The following is a 24,979-nucleotide window of genomic DNA, read 5'->3' as shown; positions in this document are numbered from 1 at the left end:
TGCTCACGATTCTTGTCAATTAAGCTCTACAAAAGTACCATGTGTTTTAATTCTGTCCAAAGTTCTCATCCAAAAATATTTACCATCTCAATATGCACGCTCAACTGATTACAGGACTAGTCTGATTTTGAGGGCAGTTTTCCCTCTCAGCGCTTAGCCAGCTGATGCTTCAAAGTAGCAATGCGTAAAATATACATTGTTTTATTGCTTCTAAGAAAATACAGCTTCTATATAGCGATGCGTTATTACAAGACATACACTAGAGATTCAAACTCATGCTTTGAAAACAGCATCCATAAACAGCAGCTTTTTGTAGGAACTTAAGAAAAAGCATCATGTTGCATTCAGTTATTCTTACGAAGAAAACCCAAACCCTTGCAATGTTGTACATACACACAGAATGGTAAAAGAAATTTTTAACTGAACATTCCAGGAACACTGACAAACATCAGAAAGTTAGTCTCCTCTATAAAAAATAATCAACATTATAGCATTATTATGTAAGTATATAGAAAGAATGTAACATTGAAAAGGTCTGGTAGAGAAAAAGTGGTTTTCAGAAATGCAATGCATCTGCTCATACTCACGCTTTCTAAGACCCGTAAACATCTTTCTGCACCCCATAACGAAGCAACCAATTTCTCTTCATCTTCATCACTGCTTAGGTGATCCACACATTCTTTAACTAAACAACAAAAAAGTTGTTTTCCACTATCAGTAAGAGGTCTTCAAAAGCCGAGCGCACAAACTAAATAGCTACTCAGAGAGTTACTATCAAGCTTGTTTTACACTTTACAAAACTCTCATACTAGGAAACAATCAGAAAGACATGATCAGCATTCCAAAATTTTTCATTTCGCCAAGTAAAACCCAACCTTACAATTTTGGCTTTACACATTTGTGATTGTTGCCACAAATTATCTATCTGTATATTTTATCTTCTACTGACAATGAAGAGACTGTTCAGCACATGACTATGTTCCTTAACTGTGATGCATTATTTTACAGAAGAGAAAAAAAGATACAGCATGCACACTCTCCCCACACTTTCCAAGTCTGAAACCACGTGCAAGTTGAACACTTTCATCTCTTCAATCCTTCCTTTGTCCACCCCTCTGCTTACTTAAGACCAAGCTTTATTCAGCTCAAGAATTCCTTTTAGAAACAACCCTTTTCCTATCTGCGAGATGCTGATGCAAAAAGCCTAACCAAGACATGTCTTCAAAAAATATGGAAACAAAATCCCACCATTTCTTCTTGAAGGGCTCACTTTCTCTGGGATGTTTAGTTATAAAAATCAGGCCTGAAAATAATTCTAGAAGAGTGTAAAGGAGATTTTACTCTGGAATAAGCATGCTGTACTTGTTTGCCGTGCAGAGGTATATAACACAGTAATCCGTACTCTGTCTAAGCTTAAGCCACTTTTAATCTCACACATTATATGTAACATTATACACATTCTGTTCAACCTTAAAACTACTTTCAACCCCACATGCAACAGATTAAAGTCACTAATATTTCCCAGTGACCTGATATCAAATTGTGTACTTTATAACATTGCTGAGAAAAACACACGTTTCTGTTTTTAACCACAGAAAACGAACATTAAGAAAAGCAAACATCTTAGTAAGTAAGATTCACTGATTTTTCACACTGTCAAAGCAGCATCTCCAATATACCTTTATCTACAATATGATCAAGACCACCTAGAAGTCGCAGTTCTTCTTTAAACCAGTCCCCGGCTCGTTTTGAGGTGAGAGACAGTAATGTCTCCATTGCCAAATGCCCGGTCTGAAAGAGTTAGGTTCAAGAATTAGTGAAATCATCATATGTAGCTGCAGCAAATACATCAAATCAAAAATACACGTCATATAAAAACCATAAAAACAAAGTTACAGGTTCTGAGGAGAACCACCACCAGAGGGAGCAAGAACGGATTGAAAAAGATGTGTATCTTAAAAAATGACTTGGTAGTGATAAAAAGGTATTTTGCATTTTCAACTTTTCCTTTATTTTATTAATAGCTTAGAAAACCTAAGCAGCCTCCCTTCATCTGTTTCTCTTGTTATCAAAAGAAACACGTGGAGGAAGGAAATGGACAAATCAGCCAGGCAGGAAAAAAACCAAGAAAAGCCACAGTGAACACTGCTTCTCTGTCTCCCAGACACATTGGCTCTGCTGCTTGTAGAATACATTTGACCCAATGTAGGTATTTTGTGGTTTTAATTTTAAACTCATAAAAGACAGCAATTAAATCAAAGCACTGTAGAAAATCTTACTACATTTACTGATTTTTTTTTTTTTTTTTAAAAAAAAGAGGAATACATATCAAAATTCAACAACAGCAAAGATAAGTTCACTTGTCTTTTACTTTATCCCTGCAAATGGAAGTTGAAGACATTTTACATGATTATCTTAGTTAATCCCCTCCAATGTTTTTAACCAAAACTTGTTTTTCCAAAAGCCTCTAATAAAAGGCAAATGTTAATAACAAAACATATAGATACGTGTAAATTTACACCTACACAAAAGCGCCCAGTATAAACTTCTGTAACACCTGGAAAATGCACAGGCAAATCTGGACTACTGTAAGCATAATAATTTCACATATGGCACGTAAATACATCAATGAGAGGTCAGAGAAAAAGCCGTAAGATCTCATTAGAGCCAACTGAATTTAATCCCTCTCAGGTTACCTTCCCTCCCCGACATATTTGGTTTGTAACACTTCAAGGAGGGCTGTGCTTATTCTGAGCTGTGCAGCATGTTCCAGGATACCGGTTCAAACCTCAGCACCTCCCGGTAATAACAGTACTCACCGGGCTGCAGGAAACACCCCATTCTCTTGGAAAACCAAGTTATAAATTTATATGACACCCACCCACCCACCCATCTTCAGCCGCTTTCCTTGTTTTCTAAATACCGATTTTCCAAGGAGGAAAAGTTGAAGATTAGTCACCACCCAAGGCTAGTTATTTCTGTTTTTTTAGGAGCAAGCTCTACAGTGCACAATCACTGGTGAGCACATAGTCAGTAACAGCATTTCTCCAGTATCAATGGAAGTGTCCTTGGGTCATGACAGCGTTGTGGGGGACAAGAGAACATGAGCAGCAGCAAATCTACAATAGGTCACTCCTCCCTGAGTCAGAGGCATCTCAATTCCCCATCACAGAGGAAGCACAGACAAAGCTGCAATTACTCCTGCAACTGTTAACTGCCTTTAATTGCCAACAGCCACTCATCAAGTCTTCCCACAGGAGGGAAACTAAACACACCAGGTTACAGAGCGTTCTCATCTCATCATTGGGAGAGACAAGATCCAAACCCTCATGTTTTTAAAAACCTGTAAGTTAAAAACATAATGCTAAAGGAGATGAGGGTATTTTAAGCAATGGACGGAGAACTTCCCTTCTGAAGCCAACTAAACGAGAAAGCGCTTTGAGGAATGAGGGGAAAGCATCTGAAGACAGCAGTTTGACAGATACCGAGCTCTCTGAAGCTTTCCCAGCCTCTTCAGACGATTCCTTTCAGTTTTGTAGATTGAGCTCAAAAATATTGTGACACGGTTATCTGACATCATGCATAACCTCAACCAAATTGATAGAAGCTGATTATAAACTCTCCTTAGAGATCTTAATGGCTACAGAAGATTTAGGTAACTCCCCAAATAGATTCACCATGAAAGCTCAAAGCCCACACAATATTTAAAATATGGTGCTTAGTTTTCTACCAAAGGGCAATAACACTTTAAAAAACTGCAGAATATAATTTGATATTTATACTACTGGACATAACAACAGAATTTTCTTTTTTTTTTTTTTTTAAATAAAATGAATTAAACCTTTTAACTCTGCTTTTGAGGGAAGTAATCCATTCTATCCAATTTTGCTGTCAATTACTATGAAATTTTAACACCAAACATTCAAAATACGGTTCCCTTAAGCTTCCAGCCTTATGCTGAGAGTGAAAAACAGAATAACCTCTTCCACCAACTGAAAAGAGCAGTCACTTCTGACGGTTTGCGTTACGCTGCAACAGAGAGGAGCTCGCTGCAAACATCAGCTACAGAGGGCTATGCTGACCCACAGGCAAGTGCCATTTGCTAACATGAAGGTTATGTCGTTCAGGTTTTATCTTCTTCTAAGCCAGCAAAAAGAAAAAACTGGAACAAATTCAACCCACAGAGAACTCCTTTTAAATTTCTAGGTTTACATTTTTAATTTTTATAGCAGTCTAGGAAACAGAACCCTTTGAAAACCTGTTTGAGAGTACTCAAAAATTAGTCAGATCTAAGTCACGCAAACAACATTGTCTGTGAAAGACAGGCAGTATTGATCATCTTCCTTTGATCTGTGTAAGATTCAAAAAAATGAAGGTGTAACTGGTTAGGCACAAACTCAAGTTATCAAAACATCTGCTGCAATCCTTCTGTTTCTCAGTGGATATGTCTGAGTCTGAAAAAGCACAGATCTTTTCCTTACCCCCAGAAGATCTGCATTTTTGTTAGCATTTTCTGCCTGTCATCTGGTACAAAACAGAGATTACTTATTATATCTCATGACAGAGACCTATGTGAAAGCAACTTTATCGTCCACATATGAAGTTCATTATTGTCTCAACTTACCATTGCTACTATCATAAATTGGAAGAGAACCTAATCATCTCATTTGGCTTGCATATATTCTCTAAACACTATATAGTCTCTGCTTCTACATGGTGCAGCTGGGAGGGAACCAGTTTCCATCTGTGAGGTACTACAGTATTCAACACATTTACAACAGCTCGACATAATTTTAAGAAATAAATGCCTCAGAAAAAAAAAAAAAAAAAACCACAACAAAACCAAACAACAACCAACCAGCTGAAACTGATGGCCTGAGATAATATGACTCCTTACTCATTGACAGCTTCCTCACAAGACAGAGTCCCTTTTAATATATCCTCTCCCTTTAAAACTCGTGCCTAAGAAACCACAAGAACAGAATTACAGTTCATAAGAAAGTATCAGGCCAGCTCAGATCATGAATATGAGAAATAGGAGACAGTGGTCTGTGTGGCTGGATGCTTTAGCAATGAGGAACCTGTACCAGCTGTTCCAAGCTTAATAAAGGGAGCTGTCTTACATTTTATAGTGCAAAAGATATCCTGGCACTGACAGACTGCGAGCTACGTGAGCTGCCTTCGGTGCCAAACCAGCCCTGAAATAAGACACTGATTACACCGATTCCTAGCTGGTCACCACCTAGAAAACAAATTTCATTCTGTGTTCCTATCTTCAGATTGTATCCCGTGAATTCAGAAAGTAAGCTGAAAGTGCAGAAAATAATCTCAAATTCATTCTTCCTTTGCAGCTTTCAATGGCAAGAAAATTAATACGAGCCCCCTACCAGCACGTTTCATAGATTTGTAGGAAACAAGCCTAAAACTGAAACTGTGAAACAATTCTCCTTTGTCACCACAAACTGATTACCAAGGTTAAGAATTATGTCATCAGTATTATCTTCCTCCCCCCATATCCAGCTCTTTCTACTGCTACATAATACTGACTTTTCATACCAATTCAGCTATCTGTTCCATAGCTAGAATTTTGGGGAAAAAAAACAAACTCAAACCAACAAAAACGTCACAGGAACTGCAAAAGAAAATGCCAGCTCAACAAGGCATATTATCTTTTAATCTAACCTAAAATGGTATACAATCTTAACTGCAGATTACTGGCAGGAGTTGAAACATGACTTGCAGAGATAAAGCTCTAAAAAGCTCATTTCATAAACAATAAGTCAGAAGCTTCTCCTGTTGGGTGTAAGTATTGCATGAAAAGTGGCAAAACCCACTAAGAATCTTTACAACATTAAAAGAATGTATTACAAGATGTTAAAAAATTAAGATCATACTAACATCTGTTATACTGAAATATGGTGAAAGCAAAAACATATTACTAATTTTTGCCATCTATGACCACTCATCTAGTCAATCTGTCATCAATTCTTTAAACACACTCATCTAAAAAGCCTTGCAACTTGCCCTTGATTTTTCAAGCTAGCTTGTTGCTAGCATCAAACCATGGCCAAATTTAAACAAAACCAGTTCACACTCTTGCAGCTGAAGACATTCATAAAAACAAGTATGTTTGAGAAGGGAAAGAAAAAAAATCATCCACATATATGGTAATCAATAGATCTGCCACCACACTTTGGGCAGAGAGAAATCAGTTTCTGTAGGACAGATTTTTATTTTTTAATGGGAGAAGCTGCACCACATTTCCAATTTAACACACAATACTCTTTAATTCCCATGTAAGAACCCCTACTGTTTGTGAAGGTACATTGGTTAAAATTTAGGCAAAGAAAGAGTCAATCCAAACGTGGTCTTTAAACACATGGTTATTTAAAGCGTTACTTGTTTTTAATTGCTACCTTTAACTAGCTAGCTACCCTTAGCAGGAGTGAATGGTGAATCAGACAGCTGAAGAACATCACGACTTTATCACACTAACAGCCTTTTAGAAAGGAAATTTCAAATTTAAAGAAGAAAATACTTGCAGAGCAGTCATATATACATAGAAGGTAGACAAAATGTCATGATCCTTAGCTGGGAGGTATGAGATTAAGGATGATGCTTACAAGTTCTATTACATTAAGCATTCCACTACTGCCAGGGCTTTCAAATAAAAGCATGATACCCACCGTGATGTTTTCGAGATCAAGATGTTTGTTGTGAACAGTTTCACACAGTCTCCGAATTTTTTCCTTAATTTTATTCATGTCTTTTTCATTCAGCAGCTTGGCAGATGAAGCATCTTGTTCCAATTCCAAAAGCCGTATCATCAGATCTAGACTAGCTCGGTCTAAATCCATGTTCAAACGATCTCTACTCAGGATGTACATTAGAGCTGCTGTACATAGGGACAAATTCTTGGGTTGAGAGAGGAAAGAAAAAAAAAAAAAAAAAAGAGTTTTTAGTAATCATGTTAGGCAGACCTTTTACAATTTTTAATAAACGAGATGAATATTTATGAAAGAAAAAGCCCAACAAGTCCCAATCTACACTAGCACTTGCATGAGTACTTACTGTCGTACATAGATTACTTCTAGCAAGTTACTAATGCATTCTCCTGACCAACACAACTGAGACACAAATCACTTAATACATTTACAAAACCCTGGTAGAGAAGCGGGGTTTTCTACTCGTAAGGGACTCAGTGCTGCAGACACAATAAAAATGGTAACTCCAGTAACACAGTATTATAGAAGAGACAGATGGCAGGGAAACAAAGTGAAAAAGCACAGGGTACATGGCAAGGTAGGCGAACATTCTGGTTCGATAGGATAAGGTGGTGACAGCACCAGAAAAAAACAGAGATCATGGGGACAGCGTTTGCATGTGAAGAGGAAAAAAAAAAAAAAAAAAAAGGAAAAAAGAAGAGAGCCTGGTGACATACATTCTGATTCTGCCAAGCAGACCTGTCAGCCCACAATTTACCCAAACCCTTTCAGCATAAACACATTTAATTTCCAAGGGAATTCTGCTTTTTGTAAGTAACTTGAGAACAAACCAGCTTCCCCCTTCCCCATACCCATCAGCCCTTAACAAGTAAATGTTATTATCTTGACCATCCCTATCTTACATAGAATTGGTGTATAGGGACCTCTTACTGGCTAAAGAGTATTTAATCCTCTTCAAGAAGGAATTAAATTTCATCTTCCTAAGGACCCAGAAAAGCAAAGGCAGAAGGTGACTGCCAGGATGAGAGAAGTGACAGTGAAGAGATCGGAGCAAAGCTATCTGTCCCTACTGCTGGCAAGGACAGCACTTGCACCAAGAGAGACCCATCTGTCCAGGTGAGCTTCAAGTCAGGGTAAAGAAGAGAAACCTTCACAGAGAACTGAGTAGTGCTGGGCACACTTTCACAGAACGGTAGGGGTTGGAAGGGACCTTCAGAGATCATGCAAGTCCACCCCCCCTGCCAAAGCAGGGTCACCTAGAACAGGCTGGACAGGAACGCGTCCAGGTGAGTTTTGAATATCTTCAGAGAAGGAGACCTTCAGAAACCTTTGATGGTATCTGGAGGAAAGAAGAGCTGGGGGGTGCATGGGGTATGTGTGCGTCTTACTGAGTTTAACTCTCAAGAGTCAACGTGCTGCATACATCCACTCCAATTTTTTCTGTATAAAGTAAATAAAAAATGGAGACCAACTAATTCTGGGATGTGAATGTTGTACAGCTCAACAGGAAAGAGCAGGATGTCTGCGTCATAGTAGATTAGCATCTTGTTTAGAGTTCAACCAACCACCAAAGCAATCATTAGCCGCTTCTGTTTATTTTAGAACCAAGTAATAATCATACCTGGTCATAGTAAGCAGTATCAGCATTTCCGAAACAGGATTAGGCAGCTGACAGTCTATCAAAAGCTATGTTAAAACTCCTTCCTGTCTGAGTCAAGGAAACCCTTGGGAGAATAAAGACTTTAATCTAACTACCAAAGGTGCGTTTGGTACTGAAGGAAGAAAGCAAATTTCCAAATCTACTTCTCCTTTCATGAATACAACCTCGAGACACAGGGTTGGTTAAAAAAAAGTTTAGCTTTGTCAGATGTAAGGCAAAAAGCAATCTATGCAGCTTGTCTATATAGACAGGATATACATTGTTCTCCCTTAATTTCAATTAACTTTCTCCAATGAAACTTGCAATTTTATCTTTTTAATTATAGAAATTGTTTACTCTGGATTTACTTGCAACTGGTTTAAACTGTAAGAAATTTCAGTTTCCTGGAAGAAGGCTCTGCTCCTACAGAACGGCAGATATTAAAACAGGGCATAGGAGCACGTGCATTCCAGAGAAACAAAAGGTCACGCCGCTAACTGCTGTTCAGCCAATGTGGGACCTAATAAAGCAACGTCTATGAAGAACTATTTTCTAGTGACGAGCATTATCTAGGCAAGCTTCCTGGTTAAAAAATGCTTAAGCCCCCAAAGGAGTTTTGATCAACTAGAAACTATGCAGCAGTTAATAGAGAGTTAATTCTTGCAACACCATATAGAAGGCAATCAAGCCAATAAGCTTCCAAATGCTGATGTGCAACGTGAAAATAGTGATATTGCAAGAGTAAGGACCTCAAATGTGAACGGCGATTATAATGTGGAACAAACCTGCTTCAGCTACGTGCCAGCGACAGGGGTTTTCTAAAACCTCTTTTTCTTCATCCCTATATGCAAGTTGGTTTAATCTTGAATCTAACAACTCTACATTTTGCTCTGACCTTCTGTAAGCATTAAAACCAGTTAACCACGTTGTCTGAAAGTTATCTCACGCCCCACCACGCACAGAATTCTGAGTTGAGAACAAGGGAAAAATTGTTGGTACAACTCATTTTTGATCAATATCCTAAAAAAACCCACCCAAAACAACCACAAAACCCAATCAAACCCTAAAAATCCCACCCCTGTGCATTGCAGTAGTGTAGCTGGGCTTTGGGGAGGGCTTTTTTTTCCCCCCCTGTCCTATTCCTCAAGATGCTTAAAACATATTCTGCTTCCAAATAAATGTGGAGAGGAAAAAAAAGTAAAATAAATAGAATTTGTTCTAGACAGAAATTGCATGGCATATCTAACTATGGAGTTGCACTCCATACTTCTACAGAATTCAGCAAAACATCCTAGTTGAACGTACACTCCAGAAACGGCAGACCATTCACACCCACTCTCATCCTTGTCTTCCCTTGCTTGTTCTATTTATACTCCAGCTTGTGGGAACAGATGGCTATTTTCTAGGGTTCAGCACTACATTTAATGCACTTTTTTTTTTAATTATTCACATGCTGAAGACATTACAAAACCACATTTCTGTGCAGAACTACTGACAGCTATAATGAAAATATAGTTTTTATTTTAAAAATAAATACTCCAAAACCTTTAAAGCATAGCTGAAGAGACAAAGGCAGTTAAAAACCTGAAACTGAAGCTTAAAGACAAAACTACAAAAACAATTTGGTAGAAACAGAAACTTTCATGTAAATATTTAGGGGCATAGCTCAGTAAGATAACTGGTTATTTCGTTTTCCTTGCTGGTTAAAGAAAATACCTCTGCAACTGCTACTTTATATGCTTACAGAAATGTACAAGTCCCCTACTATCTCCGCCTATTCCATTGTATCAGTAGAATGAATACAGTACATGCTCCTATTTGCTTCCATTAGCAATGTCACTGTGGCAGTCTTCCCATCTCCAAAGTACTTTAAAGAAATTATTAACAAAATAATTGCATTTTTTCCCCAGTCCTTCCTCATCTTAAATGGATTTGAGCCGCGCAAGCAAAGCCTAGTGTGATTTATTATTCTTGAGTTACTTTGCACTGAGTTTTAGTGGAGAAATTTCCGTTCGTTTTGAACGAGTTCAAATTTTAGTGAAATAATTAGTGAATAAAAGGGTAGTATATAAAGATGGCAAGCTTATACGGAGAAGGTCATTGTTGAAGCACATACTGTCAGTAGTTAGAGCACATATTTTAGCATTTATTAATAGCAGATTGATAAATCAGTGGTTTTATAATACTGTATAACCTGTACCAAGAATGCACTGTAACTATATTAAAACATTAACTACCTTTTTTTTTCCTGACAAAAGAGAGCGTTTCATCAAATATACTGAAAATAGTGAATATAATCAATGCTTTTTCTTACTGCAGACTAATAATAGCATGCAATTTCCTTTTGAACTGTATGTGCTAGCTCTTCTGAAAATGAAGGAATAATGGTAACTGTTAAAAGACAGCCAAAAATACCCTGAGCAAGCCTGTAGACTTTCCAAGGAACTGTAGCTGTCCTCTGCAGATCTCCTGCAACTCAGCGGTAGCAACTGTCCTAAATAGCGTGACTATACTTCACTCGTTTCTAGTATCACTTGGCACTATGTTGACAGCTCACAAAATAATGAATGCATTGAACCTGGTTCGTATATTTTATTTTACAGTTAGCCATTGCTGATTTCTGAGGGAGATGGAAGATAAGCTATTATTCTAAATTAGTTACTTAAAGGTCTAGTCTACAGCTTCTTCCCCCCCGCCCACAGTAAGATGTCAAATACAACCCCTTAAATGTCTGTTACTGTGGGTGCAAAGTTTCCTTCTGCATTGTATGTCGTTCTTCTAGAGCTGTTAAATAAAAGTAATAAACCTGACTGGATGTACATATTTACTACCTGCTTCCAAGTAACATCTCCTATGTTCAGCTTTTGTAGCTCTACCTCAAGGGAGAGCCCACAGAGGCACCGTTTCCAACCACTGGAAAAATAGTATTACCGGCAAGAAACGTTTTCTATTACAGCTGCACTGAACTTGTGAAGTCTATAAGGAAAACACAAACTGCTTCAAGTTTTTAATGCTCAGGTCATGTTATCGTAACTAAGTTAAAATTTACCTTTCCCAGGTTTATATAGGCCACTGCACACACTCCAGGCACCCTACAGCTGCAACTACAGCACTGCTCAAGGAGACAAGCACAGGACATGAAAAATGCCCCACAGCAGCTACAGAAAAGGCAGTAAGTCACGTACAAGTAAGTCTGGAGATGACCACTTAGAGCCATCTTTAAATACAAAGAGAAAGGACTGCTCTCAAATGACTTTTATTTGAAGGTAATTATACGTACAACAATAAAACTATTTTTAAAAGCTTAAGAGATGATATAAAATAGCAATCCAAAGCAGTCAGGTTTTTTAAGAAAGCTTAAATGACTTTTTAAAAGAATTTCCAAATACAGAAGCACATAAACATTGGAAGGGGAATTTGTCATTGGCAGGCAGGTGCTCTTATTTTTCATTTCACTACAGATTTCTAAAATGGAGCCACCGATCCCAGAGACACGCTATACGGGATGCTTGACCTTGAGTTAAGCGTACACCGAAGTCACACAAAGTAGGCAAGTATCATCAAACTTCAATGAAACACACAATTTATTCATACCTGATGGTGTTGGGAATCATCCAGTGTTTTGAAAACCATGGCTACCATCCCATGTGCTCTCAGATGCATTCGGAAGCTGGGCATGGCGCACTTTGTCGCCAAGCTGATTACACTAGAGAAAATTAATTCTGGATTAGAACTAAAATGAACACATTTACAAAACTGGCAGATAAGTAAGTCTACAAAACGTGACTGACCATATACCTCAGACCCTGACAAACTCTGTCGGGATGTTTCTCCTAAAATTTGTATAAGGTTTGTCATTAGTGAACAGAGCAACATGTTATTCAACAGCTGCTTACCAGCACCAAACTATGTCTGCTTAATTTTAAGGTTGGCTAAAACCAGGATTTGAAAGGGTACCTGAACTCGCTTCTTTCAAACAAAAGTTGAAATAATTTCAAATAGTTAAATTGAAAGTAAAATGTTCATGGATTAAGCACAAAGCTCTGATTTAGAGGCACAGGAGAGATTATTCTGGACCAAGGCATTACCAGAAATTTCTGGTATGTGAGCTTCCATCGCTATCTAACAGTTATCTACCTAATTGACTGATTAGTCCCGCTTATGCCTGACAATACTTTTACAAAAAAACAAACATTGATTAATATTTATTGCGGCATTTGATTGATGGAAACACTATAGACTAATGTATTTGTCAGATTTTTCCTGAAATCTAACCAGTGATCAGCGTTAACAGTTCTATTTTAAAAACAGAAGTCTTCCCCTAGTTTTATTAGCAAGCTGTCTGCCATTTCTAGCAGAGCCCAAAATATAGACTATCCAACACACACTGCTTTTAAATGTGGAGTAACACAGGAGAGATTCTGCAATCAAATCTTCCACGACTACTAAGGAATCTTACTATAAAAGATTCATACGGTATGGCGTTTAAAGTACAAGTGGTCTTTCTGTCTCCAATCACAACAGCACCAGTTAGAGCTTACCTACCAGTTTCTGATTCTTTTACGTCTATTCCTATCCTTACACATTGATATCCTTTGGAAAAATACTGTTCTTTTAATTTGTTAACTGAAAGAAAAAATTTTTATGGTGTTTATACAAGTTACATTCCATGATATAAATTTGGAAAGTAAAAAAGTCAGTTTGAGATCTTAGAAAGCTTACCACATGAGCAAATTAAGTGCACTCAGTATGAAAAATACTCCTAAACTGTCATTCTGGTATTAATTTATTCTTATCATAATGTGCATACAAACTGGATAATAAGTTTCTTGTGTTTATACTCCAGCAGCAATAGTCACTGCTAGTTTTTGAGGAATGTGAAGAACATTTTTAAAACAGCTCTCTTAAAAGCTTATTAAGCTTTTTCTCATCCACAGTCAAATCTCAAGTAAAGAGTCCTCATCACCTGTCTCTGTGGAGTCAAGTTTTCCCTTCTTTACCATTTTAGTTCTGCTAAACAGAGAGGAAAATTTACAAGTACAAGAAAAAAAAAAAAAAAAAAAGACTATTACATGGTTACAGAACATCAGCCTCATTACTTTTATGTCCAAGGAATGGACACCAATATTAAGTGATAAACTTTTTCAAAGCAAGACTGACATTTTTGCTACTAACTTTGCAATAATGTGTAACTTATTAAGAGTGCAATGAGTAGGTTCAAGACAACATAGAGAAGCTTCCAATTAATATCAAGGCCACAATACTTCCAGTGGATACTAGCTATGTTATTTCTCAACAGAAGATAAAGAACAGGTGGTTTGAGTGAAACAGTATCTCATTATTACATTAGTTTTAGATTATAGCCAGCAAACTTCCCAGTCTTAGGGTTTTTACTTTAAAATTGAATTTTGCATTAAAAAACAGAACAGCCACCAGACATAAGATTGCACTAAACAAAAAAAAAGTTACCAAAAGTATTTTTTAATTTATAGCAAGGAAAACAAGTATGTTGAAGATGTCTCTTACCAGACAGTTTTCTATTTCATCTTCCTAGTCCTACTACTTTTGATTATTCACAAGATATCATTTTGATGATTATTTTCAAATTTTATTCTTTATAGCAGAAGTGCCAGGTAACTACCCAAACAAAATTTTAAAGCACGGTCACTTCATTCATTAATATTTAATTCAGTATCTCTTTTAAATATAAGTTCAGTGTTTTATATTAAGATATCTTACCTAAGGCAACGTGTGTTTAGGGGCTGATTGCTCTTCAATCCACTTAGCAAGTACTCAATATCATCTGTGAACTCTTGATTTTCACCAAATTCCACTACATCATTGAAGTGCTTTACATGCTGAACAACAGTGTATAACTGGAAGAGACAAATATTTTGACCTAGGTAAGTTGCTCTTGGGATTGATTAAAAACTTTACAAGCACAGTTTAAAAATCTACTCAGTCTTGAGTGCAAGGAAACATTAAGAAGTTAACAAAGGCCATTCAGCTATTTAGATAAAAATAGTATCTTTAACAGGAAAGCCAAATTTCATTTTGACGCTGTTCCTTCAGTACTTAGGATTACCAATAATTCTTTAGCTTAAAAATTTGTTAAGAATACTTACTTCTTTGTCTTCTTTCCTACATTTCAATGCAGTTACTATCTCTTGATAGGGCTGAGTAGGTATTGTCACAGTTTTTATCACTTTGGGAGGTGGTGCAGGAGCCTTAAAAACTCCATCATCTTTATGAATTGCCTCCTTTGAAGATAGCCTTACCTATTAATAAGAAAGTGCTAAAATGGGCAGATGTTTTGAGCATGTAAACATACACTAAATACAGCAGGAAACAGTACAGGTGTGCAATTGTCAAACTCACATTTTGGGTCTATTTAGTCCTTGCCTTACACTACCAAGATGTACCTAAGCTGTGTGATAATGTACCTACTCTTAAACAAAAAAAAAATTAAGATGCCAGAAATTATATGCATTTTCAAATACAAAAAAAAAAGTTTTAAGTGGTCAGGAAAGCTCCAGTAGAATTCTGAAACTAAAAAAAAAAAAAAAAAAAAAGTCCTTTACACTGGTTCCTTAAGCTTTAGGTTAAGTAAACCAATCAACTTTAGTGTTTAAAAACAATTACTTGTTGATACTTACAAGTATCTTACCCACTTAAACTGGAGCTTCCAGCATTGAGTTGGTTGCTATACTGAACCACCATTAAGTACATTGGTCTGGATACAAGCACAGCATTGAGCAATCACTGTCTCAACATAGCCTGAACTGAAAAACTCTGTGCCTATTGTTCTCGCCTCTACCTACTGGAGGCTACGGAACTACTGTACTCGGGGTGCAGGTATCGGACAACTGACCTCTCCAACCTGATACTCCAAACTGTATTTTGCGATCAATATAAATTTTGTAGCACTATAAAAAATTGCCACACAGAGAAATACAAGAGGCATGGTGCACGCCTCAAACAGGTAAGAGTACGCTCTTATAAATTCATGGTATTCTCCATACACTGGCCTTACTCGTACTTGTGTTAATATTTTAGGAACAACATATTATAGCACAAAATAGAGCCAAACCTATTCTGAACTTACAGCAGGAAACAGAGAACTTGATATTAGGTCTAGAATAACTACTGACAAGTTTCCAGCCATCTCGGGCAAGTATTACAGGTTTCTCCTCAACCTACTCCTCTGTATTAGTTTGAGGCTACTGTAATCTTAAGTGTCAGCTTATCTTCAGATTACTTCTTTGGCACAAATTCAGATGTGAAGACAAACTACAGAAAACAAGGCATACAGGCAAGAGACCTCTAAATGCCAAATTCTAAACGTACAAATGCCAATGCCAGTGGTCATTTACTCACCCTCAATCTCTAAGTAACATCACTTACTTAGTTTCCTTACATAGAAAAATGAGAATTTTTTTTTAAAGCGTGACTGAAAAATAGAATTAATACGCAGGCACAGAGGATGCACTAATTGTAACTCACTCCATGGGGTTATTTTGAGAGAAAGCCTTCTTGTGCATTGTACATTGACAGTCAAAATTAAAATATAAGCCAAAATAACCTGCTATACTAACGAATTATTCTTTACGTGCTGCCTCTATCACTGTGCAGCACTTCAGTATTTGCTTGCTTGGGCTCCAGTGGCAAAATGCTAATAAACCACCCTGAAAAGCTGGTTTAGAGCACATACTGGAGGACTCTGATCTTATCAGTCTGTGAACGCAGGAGATCCACTCAAGTACCTCATCCAAGTCTTGGTTAATGGCTTCCCCTTCAAAGCAAATTCCAAGGTATCTTGGAGAGGCCATAAGAAAGAGTACTTGGCATAAGCACATTGTGTGCTATGGGTTTTTCACCCTAAATCTAAGATAAATGTATCCAAATCTTCAGGTAACAAATTTCTACTGAAATTAAAGAGGCAGAATCAGCTGCGCAGGGATCACAGAATGGTTTAGGTTGGAAGGAACCTTGAAGATCATTGAGTTCCAACCCCCTTGCCATGGGCAAGGACACCTCCCACCAGGAGGATGACCGCTGAACGTTTGGATCAAGGCTCATCTAGTTTGTAACTCTTTAATCTTAATCATACAGATGTAAATCAAAGTTAAACAAAGTGACTGAAGTAACTTCAGATGTACATCCCATGAGGAACAGATACAAACAAATTCCCCTAACTGGTTTGTTCAGCCAAACCTCTGCCATATTCCTGAATTAATATTTTGATGGTTCCAGTTACAAAGTGGCAGTTTGACAGAAGACAAAATAGTTTGCCTGAATATAAGTGATCCAGACATTTTTATAGCCTGAAGAGGATATATTCAAAGTCTGCCTGAGAAGACTCAGACAAAATCTGCCTTTAAGTTAGCTATCGGACTACTCAGTCAGCATCAATACAAAGATTCAGTAAACAACAAAAGCTTCAGTTCAAATGCACATAATTTAAATTGAGAAAGGGGTAAAAGGAAAAACCCAGGGCTGAAATTTCTGCTCTCTCCTCAAACACTAGTGGTAATGGTTATTTTGTCATCTGCGTTTTCCAGGCAGTCCACTTTGAAGGAAGGATGTCCAGAATAACGTGAGAGTGCAACCAAAACCAAGCATAAATCAAAGAGGAGCTAGTATCAGAACAACACACACATGGGTGGAATAAAAAAAAAAACACAACCAAACAAACCAGACCACACAACAAATAAAAACAATACCCCACTCCCCCCAAAATTGGTGACAACAACAAAAGCTGAAGACTTATCACTGCAAAAATATCTACTTTCTTATTTTCTGTTCTCAGGCAAGTACTGTAAGCAAGGCACCAAATGAAATCAAGATTACTGACAATGTACAATGCTCTCTTGGCATAATTGGTAACAGCATTTACAGATATATAAGCCCAAGACACTGGATTCTTGGGGTCTCAAAAGAGTTAAACAGTTACCTTAAGCCTTGGAACAATCCCTGATTTTTTGAACAAACAAGTCACTTCAAGAACTGTTTTCACCTCTTGTCTACTTTTTCTAGACATGCTTATAACCAATATGTTCATATTAGCATTTCTGGCCGCATAGAGAAAATTTTGTTGCTTTCATAGGGTCTAAAGACTCAAGTCAGCAATTCACAATAATTTACTCCATTAGAAAGGAAAAATAAATGAAGTATCTCTTTTTTCCTTTTTTTTTTTGACCCATTTTTCCTTTTTGACCCGCAACTTGCTGATTTCTATGTGTATTAGCAAGTTAATCCTAGGGGTTCCCACAGAAGATGAAATGGAGTCCATTGTTAGAAAACTTAACTTCAGCAGATCGGAGAACATAACTTGACTGAAGCTGGGGGTTTTTTTGTATCTATATATTGAAATGTTATGGAAGATCCCATTCTAGAGTATTTCCACCGACAATTTCTTTCCTATCAAATACCCAATGGCTCACATCACAAAGTGGATTTCGTTCCGAATTACTGTGACATTACCAGATATCAAGAACTTGTGTTTCAAAAAATATAAGTGAATCTTAAAAGCAGATTTACTCAACTTGAGAAACAAACTGTCTACTTACTGGGACACTGGGAGTTTTCAAAACCGGTGGTGCTGGCAGAGCCTCCGATTCTGGTTGGTTCCAGTGTCTAGCATTATACACAGCTTTTGTGGGAGACTAAAAGATAAAAAGAAAAGTTATTTTTTAAGCAAATCTACCAGTAGCCACTATATACTTCAAAAACTACTATAGCAATAATGTAGCCAAACAAGCAAAATGAGCTTCGTTCTTTCCCCTTTCAGTCTTCCCAGCAACACAAGTTCTCAATATTGTATATATCAGAAAACCTGAAAGACTTTGAAGCATCTGGTGGTTTTAAAGACATACGGACCCATTCAAACGGCAAAAGACACGATGTGTATGTATTTCAAGAATTCTTCAGTTTTTCTACTTTTTAAATTTATTCAAAAACAAAAGGTCTGCGACATTCCTATAGACAAAACCAGACAGCTATGGGGAAAAAACCCCAACATGTTAGCAAACACCATATCAGTAGAAAATATGACTAGTTTAGAACCAAAAATGTAGAATTGATATAGACTTTGATGCTTGGAGGAATAGAATACAATCAAATGAAATGCCTTAATCCTCATTAAAAATTAAGAAGCTTTTTCTTTTCCCTTCATGTTTAAAAATGTGTCGAGGCAAATCAAAATGCATCAAAATTTACTGTCCTTGAATTTTTGGGAAATACAATATAATCCTTAGAGGAAGCAAAGATGGAATTATATTTCCAGGATCTGAGTTTACCAATCTAATGGCATAATAATACTTCTGACTAATATACCATTACAATTTTCACTATTTTCCAACATGAGATATATTGTGTACACTGGATAACTACATACCCGCTTGCACGCACTTATGTAGCATTTTAAACATGGAAAAAATACATACCAAAAAAAGAAGTTGGACATGAAAAATAATTTTCCATCAAAATATAATGTATGAACCGTTTAAACCGGATACTGGCTCAAGTACAGCCCAGAGAGGGGCTATGCACAGCAAACCTAGCAGTACCAGCTATGGATCAATACCATTCTGTGAAGTGTAACAAGGTTTGGCATGTCAAAAGCTGGAAAGTAGATTTTGTAAGTCAAGAGTTTCTGTATTACTGTTAAAACTCTGTGTTGCATCCTTCCGTTCTTTACAAGAAAAGAAAGCCCTGACTAACAAAACTTCAAAGAATATTAGCAGAATGAAAGTCTCAGCTATGTTTTCAGCGCCCAAAAGACCTGTCAAGCACTAAATCATTCTAGTTTCCAGACAAGAGAAAAGCCTCTTTCCCTCCTACAGTGAGCTTTGATGTGGTCATAAGAAACTTTGCTGGATTTTTAAACTATTTTTTAAAGCACTGCTCGTGTGCCACTCAGCAACAAGTACACAATGCCCATCGTCTTAACAGTTTTATCTCTTTTCCAAGGAAGCTCTTTTAAACAACACATCTTCAGGTAATGGATACACAAAGTCCTTCAGCAGCCACATGTAGCCACCATGGTCACACACAGGAATACCAAAATAAGGTTTTTGATAACTTCAATTTTTAACTTTCCCCAAGTAACAGAAGCACCAACTTGCCCAATTTCCTGACAATCTCACCAAGGTCAAAAAGTTAAACTGAGAAACCAGTTTTAAGTTCATGCTGCTACAGTTATAAAAGGACATCTCTGTCCATAAATAGGAAGATGGTGTCATATAGAACCTTATTTGAAAAAAGTTAACCGCTGACAAAATAAAAGTTAACTCTCTCCTCCTATACATTTCTGAGTAGCAATCTTACTGGGAATGTGACTCAGTGTTCACGACAAATAAAGGAAGGCCAACTTAGTAACAAAGATGCTTTTTTAATCATGAAAGATACAGTGGTTCACAAATGTCTGCAATGGAAAAGAACCACTGAATATTTTCTAGATGCTCACCTTTTTTTCTTGAGTTACTCATAACGGTTGCACAAATTATCCCGGTGCATACTTAAGATTGGGAAGAGAAGGTACAAGTTTCTGGGTGCCATATCCCGGTACAGGGGATAATTCAAGGAAATAACACACTCTAGCAAGTAGCCAGCATGAAAACACAGCACATATTTAGTATCAGTTTCGGCTGATGCATAATTCTTCTTAACCTTGAAGGGAAGCTTAACTACTACAATTCTGACAGCAGTGTACTGCATTACAGCTGCCAGAAGTCCTGTTACCAAGGGATAGTCTTTCCTTATAGTCCCAAATCTCAGTTATAGTCTCAAATAGTATTCTATCCCTGCTTAAAGGATACAAATACACGAATATCCTGTATTTCCTGTCTGGGCGCTACACGCTGCACAGAAGCTTTTCAGGTCTCTGTAACAGCAGTGTCAGGCTCAGCGCACCCAGCAGGGAGATGCCGCAGGGCAATGCGACCCACACAACAGGATCCTAGATGTATGCCGTTCCCTTAGCTCGCTGCAGAAACAATGGGGGCACAGACCAAGGCAGGCTCTGCTGCTGCTGCAGCACTCCCATTTCGATCAAGTTCAACGCCATACTCGCTGCCCCGGTACATAAAGCCTCTGCCCCACCTGGGTGTTCCTTTTCCTTCAGGCGTCGTGCTCCACGACGAACCAAACACAGCCCTTGTCGGGCACAGGGGGAGCAGAGCCACGCTGGCCTTCAAGCTCGCCATACCCAGCGAGGCGGCAGTTGGGACGGGCCCTTGCTGGCCACGCGAGAGGAGCGTCCGCAGTCTTGGCTTTTCAAAATTTAGCACCGTCGTTGCGCACACACGCATACAGCAAGGAAGCACAGACGACGGATCAAGTTCAGTGCTTCGGTGGGGAATAAGAACAAAGAATACAACCAGCTGTGCCGGCATCGTCAAAAGGTCCACACAGCGTTAGTGTGTTTTCTTCAGCAGAGAGCAACAGCTGATGCCTAGGGAAGAGTTCAACGGGGCAAACAGATAAAGACAATTCCTTCTACCTACTCAGGGCTCAGAGGCTTCCCGAGTCAAAGACGGCACGCTTTTTATTTAACAGTCAAAAACAGGCCTTTCTTCCCCGATTTTCCTTCATCTCTTACTAAATCAAAAGCTAGGGCACCCCAAAGCGTTTTGTGACAAGGCACTGTACAGCTTGCTTAGGCACTAATGGAATATAACAGAAAGCCACATTTTATGTAAGAAATCACGTAATGCCACCAATAAATGCCTGTTTTAAGAAATGAGGACATCCTCATTTAATAGCTCTCTTGTAGCAGAACCAAAACTGTAACCGAACGTGGTAATTATTTAAAACCTCAAATACCTACGGAAGGTTAGTTTTAGCCACTATCCCCTGTAATATCTTCCACTTTTAGGTCAAAGTAATTTCACCTGTGATTCCATGCCTTCCCAGTAATTTTTCCATTAGACAGCAGACACTGCTCCCCAGCATCCCTACCGCCTGGTCCAGCATCCTGTCTTGCACTGATGGCACACAGCTCAACCACCAAGCACACCTGCAAAAATCCAACGCTGCTTTCCAAAGAAATCTGTTGTAAGCAGTTCTACCACATTATGCAGAGACTTTGGAACCTCTCTTACAACCACACAGACATGGACGTGGCCAATACATCCCTCCTTTACAACCACCTCTTAAAGCACCCTGCACGTTTTCCCTTGCCACACAAAACACAGATGAATTTCCAAAACAACTGCAAAGAAACCGCGCCAATACTGATCAATCAGTAAGCACCATGTAGACTTGCTTTAGATTACTGTATGACAGAACTGAAGCCAGGAAACGTCTCAAAGATCAAATGAACGCTAGTGAACAAAGACTTTTCAGAAGGGCTTGATCACAAAAGCAAATGGGTTGGTTGGTTTGTTTGTTTGGTTTTGGTGTTTGTTTTTTTTTTTTTAAGGCAACTCAAATGTTTGTGATAACAAGCTTCCCTGAAGAAGCAATGCTGATATTTACACAGCAGTAATTTAAGAAACTGACTTACTTTCTCTTGAAGACTAGACAACCTTGCAGTTATTCAAATAATGCAGACCTTTAAGAATTCTTCCTCTCAAGATTAACTTAGAATAGATGCAAGTGGAAGTACATCACTCCTTCAAATCCCGTGTTCTTAAGGCAAATAAGTTCTGCAATATTAATCAGCCATAAGAGCTTCTGCTGAATACCAGAAGTTTCCTTTATTCATATGTATAGAACTGACAGCTGTTTACACGCAGATACACGTCTGAAAGAGTGCAAATATTCCAGTGAGGGTATAAAGCACACTGTACTGTGAGACTCCGCACATGGTTCTGAGGGGTGAACTGAGATGCAAAACCAGAACTAATGCCAGGGATTTTACAAAATGCACAGGGCCGTCAGTTTTATAAGACCATCTCCAAATGGCATAAACTATGGGTCATGCTTAACCTCCCATCCCTGAACGCCTCAAAGCTGAATTTTTCAAGAGTTGGCACTCTGCACATACTGATGCAGCACTGCCTGCCATTCGTAGATATAAGAATAGCAGAAAATAAGAGCCAGGGACATGAGTCATGCTGAAAATACTAGCAAAACAAGAAAGACAGCAGCTATTTGCAGGCAAGAATGCTTTCCAAGGTAGAAGACAATGGCAAAGAAACCCCCAAAACATTTCAGCAGATAACCTGATAAATGCATTATTTATATCTGAAGGGCATTCGATAAGACTGTATGCCAGATGTTTGTCAAAACTACAAGCAAGTTCCAAAAAAAAAAAAACAGTAACACAAAATATATGATTATTTACCACTGCTGTATTCATAATCATTACTCACAACCACTACTCTGTCCTGCATGTCCACCTTGAACAGGAAAAAGATTGCAAGTATGTTACACAGCATAAAACTGTTCATAAGGGACTGTTTCTTTTTTTTTTTTTTTTTTTAAAGGGAAAGGCATGAACATCCATTCAGAGCAAAGAAAAAGAAATTACTTCAAAACAGGAAGATGGAATATCAATTCAGCACAGGCTAAGCCACGTGTATATAACACAAAAAAGTTAATTTGGACTCCAGATAGGAGAGCAGTTTTCAACAGCAGTTAAAACCAGAAGCAAACGGAAGTTGTTTATTCAGTGTTCAAAATATGAACCGAATCTCCATTACTTAGATCACAGTAGCAGATTAGTGCCAATAGATCACCTCTGGGTGCCACAGACCACTTAATCATGAACTGCTATACCATTTAATGCAGTACTCAAAAGACATTATGCAGGCACATAGCTAGATAACTACAAGTTGTTAGTCAGACAAGGTTGAAGAGCATCAGCAGTGGACAACAAAATGAGCAGGGAGGGGGAAAAAAATGTCACTGAAGCTTTTCTTGCATCAGACTTCTGAAGAACTGCAAGATGTTTTTTCTTCCTCAAAGCTCAAAAGGGTGCCTACAGGGCAGAACAAGACGATGGGTCAAACATCCAAGTGAAAGATGAAAATTTAACTTGAAGAAACAGAACAGTTTGATAAACATGAGATTCATTCTTTAACAGAAATAGCTAATGGTGTTCCGTATGCTGCTTACACTCAATGTACTCAAAACCGGTCAGCTCGGGAGCAGAAGCCATATGGTTATGGTTACTAATTTGGCCAGAAACCTAAGTTAAGTCTAATTAAAAGGGACAGGGTACAATAGCGTAGACATAGCACCATGATACTGGAAACATAATCGCTTCAATCAAGAGAAGAGAAAAACCTGCATCTGCCTGCAAGTAACTGTATCGGCACGAACACATCCTTGTAAAAATTGCTGACAAAATCTCTGCCCTCTTTGTTGGTACATAAAGGCAGAGAGAGACACACACATCCCCCTATTTCCTCCCCCCGCCACCCCAATCCTAATCTACTGAAAGCCTATCAACCTACTAACAGAAAAAACTTACCGAATTGCAAAAGCAATGACATTCCAGAGGTGATATGGTTGGGACGCACATGCGTGCATGCCCACATAAGTGTTCGCATTCGGATCAGTAAAACATTTTTCAAAGAAATCTCCCAAATGTCCTCAGTTACCACAATGTGGTTTGCATCGCTGAGTCTTCGGGAACACTTACCTGATTCCTTTCCGATGAAACTAAATTTGGAGACGCTTTTCCAGTAAGCGCCTACCTCGTGCCAGCTGTTACTGGGCATTCCTTAAAGCAAACCAGAATAAAGCTAATTCAAAGTAAAAACTCTAGATGTGTGTAATGGGGACACTGGGCCCTCAACACCAACTGTTTCTTTCACTCTCAAGATGTGCTCGTGTCGCATGGCGCTATTATCTAATGCACATCGTCACAGACAGAGCTGAGTGAACCAACCACGCTCATACAGTACATGGCAGCTGTGAAACCAATTTTGCATATTGCTCTGCACACAAATTAAGCTCCCACTGACAAATGAAACGGGTGTATTTTAATCTCTCTGAGCATTCTTCCCGTTTTAGAGCTTTGAGGCCTTGTGCAATGAAACATTTATCCTACACAGTTATCCTGCGTTGTTTAATTACTAAAACACTGAATTAATTACTGGAAACTACGCAACTGATGGGAGGGGAGCAGAGGAATGCAAAGATGCAAGAGAAAATCTGGTTTCAAAAATGTTTTAATGCATCTTTGCTTCTTACCTAAGAATTAACACCAGTAGGAGCTGGAATTCTAAAACACTAAGTTTCCACTGTGATATTAAGCATTTTCCATTCAACTCGATTTCTCCACTTCCTGAAAAGTGCAAGCACGCACAAAGGGAAAAGGGTCTCCATGCTTATTTTTCATTTATTTCTCTGGCCTCTCCAAGGACTTCGCCTGTTACCCTTGCAGTGCACTTCGCATCCCTACCTTTCTCAGAACAAAGCTATGTCTCAACTGGTGACATCTTCTTGACACTGCAAAGGAGAAGAAATGCACTTCCAATCGTTGCCACCACAGTTCTACCTAACAGCTGCATATTGGGCACAGACAAGGAAGCAATTTTGCCAGGTGGAAGGATCTCAGCTCAGCATCTACCAGAACACACCCTTCTTCACCACAGTTTAATATAAAGGAGTGGGAAGAAAATAATTTTGATCAGCATCAAACGATTATCTTGAAGTTAGC

At 38.2% G+C, this 24,979-nt stretch overlaps 1 protein-coding gene across 2 annotated transcripts in view; it reads right to left on the bottom strand.

Moving 5' to 3' along the window:
- WAPL (WAPL cohesin release factor) overlaps positions 1 to 24,979 on the bottom strand; it is a 74,068-nt gene that overhangs the window by 10,484 nt on the left and 38,605 nt on the right. The window contains exons 5-11 of one of the 2 annotated variants that reach the window (XM_082486043.1): positions 17,934 to 18,029; positions 14,490 to 14,642; positions 14,104 to 14,240; positions 11,959 to 12,070; positions 6,687 to 6,914; positions 1,680 to 1,791; positions 588 to 685 (exon numbers count right to left, since the gene is read on the bottom strand). In XM_082486043.1, the coding sequence (XP_082342169.1) occupies positions 588 to 685; positions 1,680 to 1,791; positions 6,687 to 6,914; positions 11,959 to 12,070; positions 14,104 to 14,240; positions 14,490 to 14,642; positions 17,934 to 18,029 (936 nt within the window). The remainder of the gene's footprint in view (positions 1 to 587; positions 686 to 1,679; positions 1,792 to 6,686; positions 6,915 to 11,958; positions 12,071 to 14,103; positions 14,241 to 14,489; positions 14,643 to 17,933; positions 18,030 to 24,979) is intronic. The other variant, XM_082486042.1, reaches the window with a different exon arrangement.

The sequence above is a fragment of the Vanellus vanellus genome, assembly GCF_965231255.1.
Source record: "Vanellus vanellus genome assembly, chromosome: 7".
NCBI lineage: Eukaryota > Metazoa > Chordata > Aves > Charadriiformes > Charadriidae > Vanellus > Vanellus vanellus.
This window is presented reverse-complemented; position numbering and strand designations above follow the sequence as displayed.